This window comes from Cynoglossus semilaevis, chromosome 17, assembly GCF_000523025.1.
Source record: "Cynoglossus semilaevis isolate Cse_v1.0 chromosome 17, Cse_v1.0, whole genome shotgun sequence".
Classification (NCBI taxonomy): domain Eukaryota; kingdom Metazoa; phylum Chordata; class Actinopteri; order Pleuronectiformes; family Cynoglossidae; genus Cynoglossus; species Cynoglossus semilaevis.
In genome coordinates, this window is record NC_024323.1 from 3,612,123 (window position 1) to 3,626,156 (window position 14,034).

Sequence of the window (14,034 nt, forward strand, 5' to 3'; positions counted from 1 at the left end):
GTAGGTGTGCCGATATTCTTCCTCGATGTTTCTGCCAAGTTTCCAACGCTTCCACTTCTTCAGGATTTCTGATTGCACCTGGGTGGAAGCCAAGACAACAGTATTTTGGAAAGAATGTGACACGAGAAAAAAGATCTCCTTGGTTTGAATTAAATACTCACTTCTTTGTTGACAAAGCAGTACAAGATCGCCACCAAGAGACCCTGTGGACACACACAGCACAACACATTAACCCCTAACGCTAGGTCATAGCTTCTTGGCATTGTAGCATAGCCCCATGGACCATATAAATAACTGGGCAAGACAAAAGCCAGTGGGAAGAGTAAAATCTGAGGTCAAATGTGATTGCTCACTGCATATGATTGACAGATGGATCATACAACAGGAGCCGGACCATGTTGTGCTGTCAATTATGTCCCACTGCTGTCACGACCTCAGTAAACATCATGGACATAATGACATTAATGACAGTGCCACTTAGTCAGACTCCTGTCAGACACTGTTCTCTCCATGCAACCTTACATTCAGATACACTGATGTACATCTACATCACTCTGTGGGCCCTCCCACCTCCCACCCCCACAAAAATTGGAGACAAATTATGTTATCGTCAGTATAGAAATCAGCTTTCAAATTGATAAATAAAATCTCTAATGCTATAGCCAACTAGCTCCGATCTGAAGAGTGATCCCAAAACTGCCCTGTGCTGACAAGCTGTAAGAAAGTTTGTGAAGTCCAGTTTATGTTTATAAGTCAATAACACATATTCCTTGCGAGCCTGAGTAGTAAGACATGATAAACAGGTCAGTACGTCTATAAATGATGATTTAGATATTAATATACATTTTTTTCAGTAATTTAAAAAATTTCAGCCAACAAAAGTTTAACCTGTTTACTTAAAATCAGCAGAAACAACACCAACAAGCTCCGTCAGGTCTCCCTTCATCCTTCAACTATAGTCAGCTGTGACTTTGAGAGTCCCTCCTACGTCCTCCTCTCCCACCCCACTACTGTCCTCAGGGCCATTCCTCCGTTGGATGATTGTAATCTCCACACATGTCTTCTGTGTCCCCAGTGGCAAAATGCTAACTGTCATCATGTCAGACAGTCAGCAGTGTAGACAGCACACATTAAATTCATGTAATCCTTCCTGACACATTCATAAACACAGGGTACCACGGTGCCTCAGCCTTCTGAACTCCTTTTAGTTTTATTGTGGAGATTTGTGTAAAAAAACACAGTGTCAGCTAGGTTTACATTTGTGGTGTGTTTTTTTTTCTGATTTCTCAGAGTTTTTTATGCACATGTTTGTTAAAACCAAAGTTTCTGCTTTAAGTCAAAGTCTAACCTGGAATGATGAGAAGAAAAGGTCAATGAAGAGCTTGGTGAGGCGCAGGCTGATGGTGGTCTTGGTGGATTCATCTGTCACAAAGATGAAGACCACCTGATGAATCCCCAGTAGTGGGATCAAGGTTAGAGTGGACTTAGCCAACCTGGGAATGAGGGAATACACCGAACAGATATGAGATATAAGACAGAGGACAGTAGTATTACATCTACATGTCCATCATTCAGGTGTAAACACTCAGCAATTAAACATTTAAACCAGAGAAAAGTAACTCACTAACCAACTAACTAACTAACTAACTAAAGTGTTTTTGTCAAATGAACCAGCTGTCAGGTTCAAAAACAGACAATGTTTTGCGTACAAAATGTCCTCAACTAGTACTGGACTAAACTGGTATAATCCAGTTAAACCATATTAATTCCTGAGACAATCTTCTGGGCCATAAAAAGTTGTTTTTGTACTTACCTTATTTTATAATCTGTGTATCTCATCTGATGAGCCCGCAGTTTGGAGACAAGGATTTTAATAATGTGAATAAAAATTAGGAAGTTGATCTGTGAAGAACAAACACAGGAGTATTAGCCATATGGTTGTACGTATTTCAGACACAATTTTCTTTTACCAAATGTACTGCCACATACAAAAACACAACAATATTTCAAATTGTGTACGAATAAAAAATGTATACATTGTTTATTGATCTGTGACACTAGAGCTAGTTAGCATTAGAGACTTTATATTCATCTGGCATTTGGAAAAGCAGTGGGGTTCTGCTGATGTAAATCACTAATGATGTGACCTTTGTATTTACAACTATGTCATTATGGGTAATTTACAGGCGAGAGACTTGACAGAGGAAAACAGAGATGGATTCCTAAGTGGAGTTATTTTCTGATTTTTCTGTCTCTATGCCTTGAATAACACTCTAATCCATAAGCCTTTTACCTGGTCAAATAAGTCTTTATTAGGGGGTTAGTTAGGGGTGTTGTGTTGTGTTGCCATGTTAGCTTTAGGCTTTCTATTAGCTCCTCTGGACTACATTTAGTACTGCAGTATATTTAGTACTGCTCTCTTTGTCTAACTTTTCACAATTTACATTTTTTTATCATTAGCATCTGGATGTGAACAGATGTCAAAGCAAAGTTTAGATTTTGTCAAAGTTATAATTTGTTTTGTTGTCACGGCTAAAACAGTTGTTCTTGTCTGTTAGCTGTGTCGCTGGCTTTTTCTGTTAATTGTTCTCTCTTGACTTTTTCTGAATTCAATTCTAGTTCAATTCTAATCACACACCTGATTTATGCACACTGTGAACGCCTGGTGTTTTCAGGTCAGTTTACAATGTGTCGTACAGGGCCGCAAAAGGTTAGGGTTATAATGTGGGTAAAAATACTGGTATGTAAGGTATGTGTGTATAGTAAGTGTTGGTAATTATTTAAATGGGGGAGGTCTCCCTCTTTTGCACACACACATACACACACACGTATACACACACTGGAGGGAAACAGTAAAATGGGAAGCAGACCTCCCATCTATGTAACAACTCAAACACAGGAATTCCTGTGAGATACCAGCCACTTAGCAGGATGATTAATGCATGGAAAACGCCGGCATGGCTGTGTAATTGACCTGACATAGGAGCACTGACAAATTGACTTCTACAATGTCTCGAGAGTGACCTTTGCAGAGCACACACACCGGTAAATGCCTCAACACAGGTGCAAAAAGAAATCTTTCTTTCACCTCAAATATTCTGACTCTTGATTCATGACTCAGGTGGTTAAGCCATAAGCAACAGCATTTCTCTGTGCTTCATGAATAAATAAGGGCTGTTTAATATTACAGCAACCCCCGAGTGAATGGGAAAATAAGTGTTAGGGCGGGGCCAAGTGGAGGAGCTCCAGTAAACATGGCTTTTGGCAAACGCATGTCATCACAGATATATTTTTAATTCTCACATATAAGGAACAAAGAAGACTTATTGTACAGCTTTCTAACCTTGTCCATACAAGTCCCCTAACCTGACAGTGTGAGTGCTGAGTGTATCAATTCTCCTCTGACTGCACATGGCAATAATGTTTTAAAAAAATAAAAGTAAAGAAAGATTGACAGTTAACACATTATAATTCCCAAATAATTTTTACAGTTCTTCAATCTTCCAGTGACAAGCAGCTGCAGACGGTGGGTGTGTCCTGCCTACAGTATATGTGCTGTTGCCAGACCTTAAACAACATGACCTCGGCATTTCTGTCCACTGTCACGTTCAATTATGCTCCACTGACTTGTTGTCTGGGACACAAGAGTTATGCTCCAATTTAGGGGCATGTAGTCGATAGTGCCCATACAGCAGAACGGCCAGACAGTGTTAGACTGTGAAGTCTCCTTTAACACTTTAAAAAGATTGATGCTGGTTTAATTAACATTGTTTTCCTGATTTTTTTATTTTTTTATTTTGGTAATTGATGTAAAAAATGCTATCAATACCCAAAGTTTACATAATAAGCACCAGTTCCTAATTTATCTGGTTCAGTAAGTGTTGAAAATATTTATATAATGACAGAGGAAAAATAAAAGTTGATGAATCCAGATGAAGCTCCAGCTCAGGACTTTATGTTGACCAAGCAAAATTTCTGAGATGTCAGATATTTAACCAACCATAGGAAAGTGGTTCAGGAGAAAATAATTGGTCCTGGTGCCTTGTGTTAAACGTTCTAAACAACAGTTCTAAGAACAGGTGGGCTAAGAATGTTTACTAAAATGCTTACAGTGCAGACAACACACAGTAAGAGACAGGATCATTACCACAACTGCCAGCAGAATGGGGGAGCGGATGATCCACCAGTAATTCATGTTTATGTTCTGTCCCCAGCACCTAGGACAGTGAAGCACATCAGTGGGAATCAGCCTCATTTTTAAGATGGAAATCACTGCATGAATACATTCTTCTCTTCATTAGTTTAGAATTCAAATGTTATTGTATTGTAATCGATTTAAAAATTGAACAGATGAACATGGTCAAAAATGAATTATAGAAAAAAAAAGTCTTAAGTGGGCGCCAGAAATTTGTGGTGTCAAAATAGGGTCACAAGCCAAAAAAGGTCGGGAACCACTGCTCTGACTCAATATGAAAAGTGTCCTCCAACTGGTGGAGAAGAGTACTGCACCTAACTCTCCGCGTGTCTGTGTTTAACAAAGTTGAGCCTTGTAATCCATTGCACTTTATTATCTGCTGCCCATGTGTATATGTTAGACCTGTTACAGAATACGTAACAGCGATTTTGGGCGTTAGGGTTATGGGGGGAATATTATAAATATGCAAACGCGACTGCTGCAGCGCCACGGTTTCCATATTTGGCGTCCTGCTGATGATAAAATGCTTTTCCTCATGTAGTGTTTGACCATGAACTTCTCTGTATTAACATTCATTTGTAAAGGAGAAAGACCATCTGGCCTGTGCTGCCGTTGTAGCCGACTTATCTACACAGTGGAACCAAGCTTGTCCAAATACATAACTAACACGAGGGTGTACAGTGTTGAGAGACAAGAGACTGTGGGACTTACTGTTGGTTTTCATACAGATATTTAGCGATCACCCAGGGTACGAGGAATATTAAGGGTGTGCCTGAAAAATGAAGGAGAAATAGATTAATCAACTTTAAATTAAAAAAACACACATTTCCAAATAAGTTGTAAAAATCTGCTTTACAGTACATAGTTGTCAGTGTTTGGTGGAGGTGTAACTGTTAATCCAGGAAGACTTTTCAGTTCAGAACTGAATAAAAGAGTTCATATTGTAGTGAAAAGGTCAGAAGAAACCTCTTTTCCTAGGCTCTCAGAGGGTTTCTCAAAGTGTGGGATGGGCCCCACTGCTGGGACTTGATAATCGCCACTTGTTCAAAGTGGGAAATGATAAAAAAGTTTCAGAACCACTAGCCTGGGCCAAGAACAGGAACCTCTGCTGAATGTGCATTGCTTTTTTAAAGTAGGAGTCGTTGCTCTTGGTTTTCGTAAACTCACCCCAGCCGATGCAAAGGTAGATCTTGAAGTAATTCCTCTCTGTAAACACAGTAATGACCAGCAGGTTGTGGAGGTAGATGCCTTCCACCAGCAGCCAGTAGGTGTTGGCCATGATACTGTACTGCATCATGACCACGGCGATCCGACAGCTAACTGTTATCTGCAAAACAGGAACGAGTTCACTTCAAAAAAATGCCTTCAGCTGCACCATGTGTTAGACATTTGCCTTATACCCAAACACTCTCTGCCTCCAGGACGCAGGTCAACAGATGTTAGCAACAACCTTGACTTTTGCAGCTGCGATGCTCCGACTATTCACATCACAAACGTGTAAAAACTTCTGTGGTCAAAGTAAAAAACTTGTTTTGAATCATCTTCTAGAAAAAATTTCGGGGTTGGGCCACATGTTGGAACAAACCACCAGTCAGACTCAATTTCAACAGCAAAGTCAATCTTGGAGACTCTGGCCACATGCTAGGACGTGACCCAGTGACCTTCTTGCTGTGAGGCAATATTACTTATCACTAGCCAACCATGTGGCCACATTTTCATATATTTCAAGGACGCTGCTGTCCAAGAAGAAAATACTCTAATTATTTCCAGGCACAAAGAAACTTTTAACAAAATATGTTTTCCATAAAAATTGCTTTCATTTTCAGAGAGATAAATGCCTACATCATGACGTAAGGATAGTGGAGCCCGTCTTGCTTGTTATGATTTTTAAATGTTATGGCAGTAAACATTTTGTGAACATCAGTGCAGTGGTTTGTTCCTCTAATGTGTGTAGCTCTGGTAAATGCCTAAATTTCCCCAGTCTATTTATGTACGTTTCCTCAGTAGAGACATTTTTGGGTCTTTTTATAGCTGATAATTTAGCTGCAGTTCACGCACACTGACCTCGTTGTTGACCAGCAGCTCCACCGGAGGCATTGATGCCCTGGAGAATCCAGGCTCCTGGTCCCTGCTGAGCTCCTGCGACGTGATGTTGGCCACCAGCAGAGCATCTTTGATGAGGATGGACAGCGCTCGCAGGATAAAAGAGGCAAACAGATTCATGTGGATGTTGTTCCTCATGCAGTGCAGTTTTCTAATGAGAAAGAGGCAGCAGTGAGCTCCACAGGATGATGACTTTTGTTTGGCTTCATGTGAACCGGAGTCAGGCTTTGACTCCACCACTGTCACATTATTTACACTTCATGCTTTGTTTAATGCTGACTCCACTGTGGAGTCAACTGGAACTGTAATTTTGAGAATTCACTGTGTTTCTATAAATGGGTTTTAAGTGATGTGTACTCACAGAGTAGCTGAGAGTTCATACCTGAAGAATATGAGGATGCCAAGAGCCAATACCAACGCCACCAGTGATAAGGAGTAGCCCACTGTGTACATGATTCGAATATGGCCGTAGTACTGCTGCATAATTGGACAGAAAATATACTTCATTTTTAAAAATATATAATAATATTAGGGTGTGTTCTGTCCATTTTGAACAGTGATTGATGAGTGGTTCTTACCTGACTTGGATTGTTGGAGTCACACTCACTGGTATTTTTTGATGTCATCCACAGGCCGTTAGCGTCACATTCCTGATAGACCCTTCCATGCTGAACTGTAAACACAAACACAGGCCCGTTTGAGGATTAATTGGTCATTATCAACCACCAGGGGGTTTAATAATGCCCACTTTAATTCCAAATACTGCATAAAAAAATAAACGTGTGAAAGTGTGATTCCCACTGCTTTAACTGCATCATGACTCCTATGGATGGTCTCGCCGTCAATTCAAGATTTAGTATCATATTAAAAATGTTTAATAAAAATAGGTGAAATAAAAACAAATGATGTAACATTAAGTTGTTTTGAATGTACGTTTGAAGTATGTCATATATAAGTGACAAAGACGTACATGGAGTATTTGGGGTTGTTTATTGCGATATAAAAATGATAAATAAGTGTTTTATACTGGCATTGAAATTTAAACTGTTTATGTCGTGATATAAAAACTAAAGGTTTGTTTTGAAAACTGAATAAATTTCTCAATACAAACCAGAGACCATATAAAATGCATTGCTCCTAAATACTTATCAATGTATTTCTAAATCCAGTCTCACCCATTTAGAGCTGTTATAAATGAATTAAAAATATATGCTGCACTACACTACACTACATAAATCGTTAATGTTTTATATCATTAAATTCCACTGAGAAAACTGAGCTTCACTTCCTCATAGACCTACACACATGCAGGCGTGTTTCCAAAACACACCACACACACACAAAGGGATTGAAAGACAAAGACACACTTCAATGGAAAATATATGGGTATTGGACAGCTGTCATCCTCAGCTGTATGTATGTATATATATATTTAGTGACCTTTAATCTTTTCAGGCCATGTTTACATTCAACACGTCATGTGTCATGCTACCTTCATGGTGCCACGGCAGATACCATGGACATGGAACACTGACTGTGGAGTTTGGAATTCCATCGGGCCAGCAGGCGTAGTTGTCAAACGTCCTGTTGCACACCAGGTCTGATGGGTTCAAAAAAAGAAAAACATGAAAAGTAAGAGGAGTTTTTCTCTCATGTGTACTTCTTTGAAGTGATGGCTGCTGCCAATCATTAGTCCATCTTTTTTCCTTTATGTAGGACCTTTAGATTACAGAACACCTTTCATGTTCTCTGTGAGGGATGTAAAGGATGCTGGTGAACGGGGGTGGGGGAGGGGCTGATGCCGTCTCGTCTGCACCTGATTATTAACTGGGATGCTTACGTGGTGACAGGGAGGGGGCGTGAGAGAGTGGAAGAGTAAAGTGATCAGTTGGTGGGACCGGTGCAGATATTAATGAGATCTGTCTCCTCTACAGGGCAAAACTCGGATTCCTCTCCATGTTATATCAATCAGATTCACTTGGGACTATACTAAGACCAGATTTTATAGTGTCTTTGATGGGGCAACGAGGTGCAGGGAGGGTTCAGACTCCTGCCTAACAGCAGACGATGACTGGATAGACCCTCAGTTGTATCTGTTAGCTACATTCTGTGTGTTCTATCTCTGTTTATGCAGGTTTTTTCTCCGTACTACAGTTTCTCCCACTCTTGAAAGCAACTCTCGACACATTCTACAAATCACAGAACAGACACACAGTAGTGACTGAAGTTCACCAACACTATAACAAAGAAACATCCAGTTTTAGTGCAGATGTTCTGTATTTTTTCACATTTCTTCACATATTTAGGAAAGACAATTATTTTAATGAAGAGAACTCCAAACATGACTAATCATGACTAACCCTCACCTGCCCTGTCACACCCTGTCATCATGTGTATTTTAAGCCCTGACAGGAATATGGACCACTGTCGTCAATGATTTACATCAGAATCTTTAGCTCACCGGTGCTCAGTGCGTCGCGGCTGTTGTTCAGTTCACACTCCTCCATGTACAGCCTCAGACTCTCCTTCAGCTTGTCCAGGGTAGCAGCAGGAGACACCTGAAGAGACAGTAGAGCAAGTTCAATGTCAACAAGCTTTCAGACACAGATCACACTCTCCCACCCTGCATTTGTACATGTATTTCTGAGCATTTCTAAATTTCTTAAAGGGATTAATAAAAATCTATCTATCTAGACTATAAAGGCAAAAGGAAATCCTAACCCTAATTGACCACCAGGGGTGAGTTGGAAGTTCATCATCATAATTCGGTTCTTCTCCTTTTTTTAACGGATATTCTCTCACTTGTTCTCTCTGTCACCCTCACTCTGTCCTCTACCAAAGACTTACTTTAAAAACAGTGGTGACTTAAATCAACATAATAAATTAACCGTCCATTAGTTCTACAGTTGGTGTGGCGTGTGTAACATGTGGACCAGAACAATGTCAACTATGTGAGGCTCAACAAATGTCCCAAAGACAAAACCCTAAATGGTATCCACTAGTTTCACTTCACAGGTGCCGTAAACAACCTATCAACAAGCTGGGAACACGGTCAATCATCTAACAGTCAGTATGGGGTGGGGTGGGGGGGGGAGGGGGAGGGTGTGTGCTGTAGCCTGAAATGAGTGATTCATTGTGTAATGGAACAGTCTGTTTGGGCTTGGACAGTTTGACTCTCTGGACAGTTTCAGCTTGGACATTTCCTCAGGACCCACCTGGACGCTGCAGGAGACGAGGACCATTGCCAGAAGAAGGAACAGCCGTGACATCCCTTTATCCTGCTGTCGGTGCTGGGTGGAAATCGTGAAGGACGGCGAGGAGTTTTCACCTCATAAGGTGGGCTTATCTACACACAACCCACTGCCTGAGTGACACAAAGACACACACTTTAGTGAAGCTCAGTGGAGACAGGATTACTTCTCATCTGTGCCAGGAAGAGCCAGGAAGAGTGGGCTAACAACAGGAAGAGCCTGGGTCGTATCAATCACAGCTTCAATTACACCAAGATCTGAGCTCATGAAGAATGAGTGAAAAACTTCAGTGTGACCGAAACCCTTGAAAAAATGGCCGGTTAAAATAGGTGCAACCGAGACGTCGTCGTCTGCTGAGACTGAGCAGATCATTTTCCATTCTGCACATTTATTCACACAGAGAGGAGATGTGAAGGTGAACACCGCAGCAGAATGGACGGCCAATCAAAACACAGCCTCGATCCGTGTTTCCAAAACCTTTTATACACTTTTCAAAGATGACAAAACATTGCCATTCGATTTACAATAAACACAAGGACTCGGTGTTTGTTTTCACACTCGGTGAACCAGACAGTTATTCTTGCATTTAGTTGAAGTATGTGATCCATGAAGTACTTTTGAGAGTACTCGCCCACCGTTCAACTTTAAGAATCTGAAATTGGAATAATACCTATTCAATCAAAGAGACACAAAAAGGATATTAAAAAAGATGACAGTAATGGATTAATCTGTGCAGCCCTGCTCCTCTTTGGCCTCCGACCAAGTCCTTAGAGAAGACCAGTCTGGATAATAATAGTCCAGAGTGCCTAAACCTGCAGGAAATGCTGTTGGTCTCATCAGTCAAACAGCTGCACTCGCTCACTGACTCAGTGTTGGCTGCTCTCCACCTGCAGCTCACATCCCGCCGGTGTTGGGCTGAGTGTGTATCGGTGTGAGCTGAGGGTCACTCACCTGCGCATCGACCGACGCTGCACGATCTCCCGCTGCAGGTTCGTTTGAAGCCGGAGAACGGAACGAAATCTGAAACGTTTCTGCAAAAAACACCTTGACCATGGATACATTTTTGGCTAAAACGTTTCAAATTCCATTCTGTTCCAGTCTCGTAGCGGGGAGGAGGAAGAGGTGGAGAAAGAGGCTGTGATTTCTTTTGTTTACTGGCTGAAGCATTTGTTTGTCAGATCAGTGAAAGGTTGATTGTTGATTTTTGTTGTTGTGTCTTGAATGGACAAGTCAACAGACCTCCAGGAGGTTTCTGCCTCAGTCTGTGTGCTGTCCCTGCTCTACACAACTCTACAAGACAGACTCTAGATCATATCTAAAACAAAGGCCCATATTTTCCTAATGGCCTGTTCAACATAATGACCACAGGATGCAGTTACCATTAGCTGCAGTACACACTGGCTGATTGCCTCGGGCGCCTACGGGATCCAAGATACTCTTGTCAAGTCTGACATCAGTTCAGGACCAGTCCAGCTGAGACCACATCACTGAGTTTCCTGCACCGTGGACTTCCAGATACAGACACACACCACTGTCAGTCGGGGCCGCCCTTCGCAGCAACAAACAACAGGCTACGGCTCATTTATAAGTCCGATTTAAGCCAAACCACGTCTCCATGTACAGCTGCAGTTCTGCTTCACAGAACGTGAACAAAAACAAGGTCTAAACCACGTCCAGTGAACTTGAGTGAACTTCAGGCTCTCTCTAAACCAAACTACAACTACAGCTGATACGTTAGGTCTTACCGTAGAAGAGGAGCCGACCGCGGTCAGTGAACCCATCGTGTTCTCACGAGCACGGACGCGGACCAGAGACTGACACTCGTGTGGCAGTGCACATGTCACATGCTTAGAGCGTGTTTTCCAAGGGTTTCCCCTTCTTCTCTCTCTCTCTCTCTCTCTCCCCCGCCCCAGTTCTCCCTCATCCTCTCTCTCTCTCTCTCTCTTGCCCCTTATCCTCCTGCGTGACGCCTTATGCAACTAAGCACAGAGTAGCAGCAATTATTAACCAGACAGCAGGAGGGAGAGACAAAAAGGAGAGAGAGAAAAAGCCAAAATTAGTTGGAGAAAAAAAAAACACTGTTACTCAACCCACCATGACCCCTGACCCACTTCGTGTCAGCATTTGTCAGATAGTAGGGTGGTGTTTTTTCTTTTTTTTTAATACCTTGCAACATACAGCTCTTTTCAGTGCATTAGAGAAGGTTAAACCTTGATGCCAAAAGTGAGTGAACTAAATGTTTAGAGGTTGAATTGATTTGAATACAAGTTCATTTATTAGTTGCCATGAGCACAGACCACACCTTTACTGTCACTGACTACAAGAACTGAAGAAGAAGAAGAATTCCTCACCTAAAGCCGAGCAGCTGAAACTGTCTCACCTTTAATGAAAAACCAACTAACACTTTATAATAATGTCGTCTTTGTTTGTCAACAGAAACAACAACAAAAAAACCAAAGCTGAAGCGTTCTCGACCATGAACATGGATTCCGGGAAATAACGAACAACTGGGAAGCCTGGGAGGTTGACCAGACCAACCCTGAGTAAAGTTTTGTCTCAAACAACACAGTATGTTTCTTTGACACCACAGACAGCCTTTTTTTGAATACAGAATTAAAGTAATAAAGTAAATAAGACAGGAAGTATGAGGTTAATTGGTCGTGTAAATTTTGACATTTTTTCCGTTTATTTTGTATTATGTTTCCAGTGCAGCTGTGAACTGCTCTGCTCGTCCAGGTCAACCAAGCCCCCGCTGGAACATGTGTTTCTAAACCCTCCCAGCTTCCAGTTCCAAGAAATAACCTGGAGCTTTTAGCAACGTCGCTGCACATCTGATTTAAGAGGTGACACGATGGCTGAGAATCACGCTGGCGCCGCCAGAGGACTTCCTACAAGGTTTCGGTCAGTTTCCTCTGACGTTTCTTACTTTTATTTCTGCCTGTGAACATGTCCAATATGAAGGGAGTCTTTGTTTCACATATCTGTGTCCCAGGAACTTCTCATATCCATGATGTACATTAGATCCAAAGGCGCTACACAGTTAATATGACTTCTAATCCTGAAAGGCTAAACGGCTGCAGCTCTGATCTAAATAATGAAGAGTCTCTTCATGACACACTGTAATTTTGTAATTTTTAGTTTTCTTCTTGATTATGATTTTTCTTTTACTAAATTTTTTTTCCCCTCTCTTTTTTCCCGGCTTTTGAACAAATGCAAATCTTAACCTGATTATTTTGACTTTACCCCAAAATCCTAATATTTTGACAATATGAGGCCATTTTTAATTCAAATCAAATGATAGTTTTTCATATATTTGTTTGTTAAATTGTTTTCTTGGTCAGGATATGTTGAAAAAGACCAACGAAAACAAAACGACGACGATTCCCTGTACGTCCAGACAAAACAATAAAGAAATGTGCTGTGTTCGAGTGCACGTTGGCTGGCTCCATGCAAGGACCACTAACAATTATTGTTGTTTGTTGGAGAGTACTTACCTTTCATTTGATTACAATGTCTGACAAATAACATTACAGGGGTGGAGCAAGCGTGCACGAATGCAGGGAACAGGGGGAAAAAAAGAAAACAAAAAAACAGATTAAAAACAAACCTCTCAGAAAAGACAATAACCGTCCAGAGCAGAAAATGCCCTTGAGCAACAATTTATCATGCAATGTTTCAAACTGAGAGAAACTGAAGCAAAAAAATAAAACTCCAGAGGTCCAGCAGTTCATATCTGAAAGTGTTGTCCAAATGGAATTGCAATAAATTGAAAATAAAGCAACTGTTTCAATTGAAGGAAGTAAAGCACACATGTCTGTTGCCCCGGGGGGGAATAACCGTCCATGTAATAAGGGTTAAACAGGGCAGGATACTGCAGCGACGCATCGTAGTGTGGCGACATTCGCTGTTGAGTTGAACCTGTGCACTGAACTCTGCATGACCAAACTAATCCTCCACAGTTATCACCTCCACCATGTCTGTGTGAGTTTATAGGAAAGTAAATTGAAATGACTGAACAAATGTTCATCCAACTTTCCAGGCAACAGGAACACGACCCCACTAGGAACCCAATAAAATGACATTCTGCTCCAGTGAAGGAGGGAATATTCAAGATGTGTGTTTTTGCACTTTCAACGATACCTGGCGTTAACACATGAGCAAAGTGACATTCACTTCCACTAGTTGTTGCTCCAGTACAGGGTCATTTACACAGAGTGAATTTATGTTTCACTTCAGCAACTTGAGCTTAAAAAACCACCTCAACAGCCAACGCTGTTGTTTGTGGAGGCTTTGACTTCAGCTCAGACCAGTCTGGGCAGAGCAGGGGTTTTTCTCATCTGGTCTCTAAGAGGGATTTAATATTTATTTGACAATTTGAAAATGAAAATGAAAGAACAGTTCTAATCACCCACCAGATGCTGGAACACATTTCACTTCAATCACAGTTTCATGTTGAAATGACTCAACAGGAAGTTGGCTGTAACA

The 14,034-nt window shown here is 41.2% G+C and overlaps 1 protein-coding gene and 1 long non-coding RNA gene across 5 annotated transcripts in view; one reads left to right on the top strand and one right to left on the bottom strand.

Annotated features, from left to right (window-relative positions):
• gcgra (glucagon receptor a) overlaps positions 1 to 14,034 on the bottom strand; it is a 42,559-nt gene that overhangs the window by 1,521 nt on the left and 27,004 nt on the right. The window contains exons 1-14 of one of the 4 annotated variants that reach the window (XM_025064204.1): positions 11,295 to 11,447; positions 9,514 to 9,662; positions 8,760 to 8,856; positions 7,791 to 7,898; positions 6,877 to 6,971; positions 6,681 to 6,775; positions 6,260 to 6,449; positions 5,363 to 5,522; positions 4,907 to 4,967; positions 4,148 to 4,217; positions 1,814 to 1,902; positions 1,349 to 1,493; positions 162 to 203; positions 1 to 78 (exon numbers count right to left, since the gene is read on the bottom strand). The exon at positions 1 to 78 is cut by the window's left edge and continues 1,521 nt beyond it. In XM_025064204.1, the coding sequence (XP_024919972.1) occupies positions 1 to 78; positions 162 to 203; positions 1,349 to 1,493; positions 1,814 to 1,902; positions 4,148 to 4,217; positions 4,907 to 4,967; positions 5,363 to 5,522; positions 6,260 to 6,449; positions 6,681 to 6,775; positions 6,877 to 6,971; positions 7,791 to 7,898; positions 8,760 to 8,856; positions 9,514 to 9,567 (1,284 nt within the window). In that variant the 5' untranslated portion in view covers positions 9,568 to 9,662; positions 11,295 to 11,447. The other 3 variants (XM_025064205.1, XM_025064206.1, XM_025064203.1) reach the window with 3 other exon arrangements.
• Positions 11,524 to 12,636, top strand: LOC112488370 (uncharacterized). The gene is made up of 3 exons (XR_003052344.1): positions 11,524 to 11,772; positions 11,986 to 12,117; positions 12,257 to 12,636. It is a non-coding gene; the product is annotated as an uncharacterized LOC112488370 (long non-coding RNA).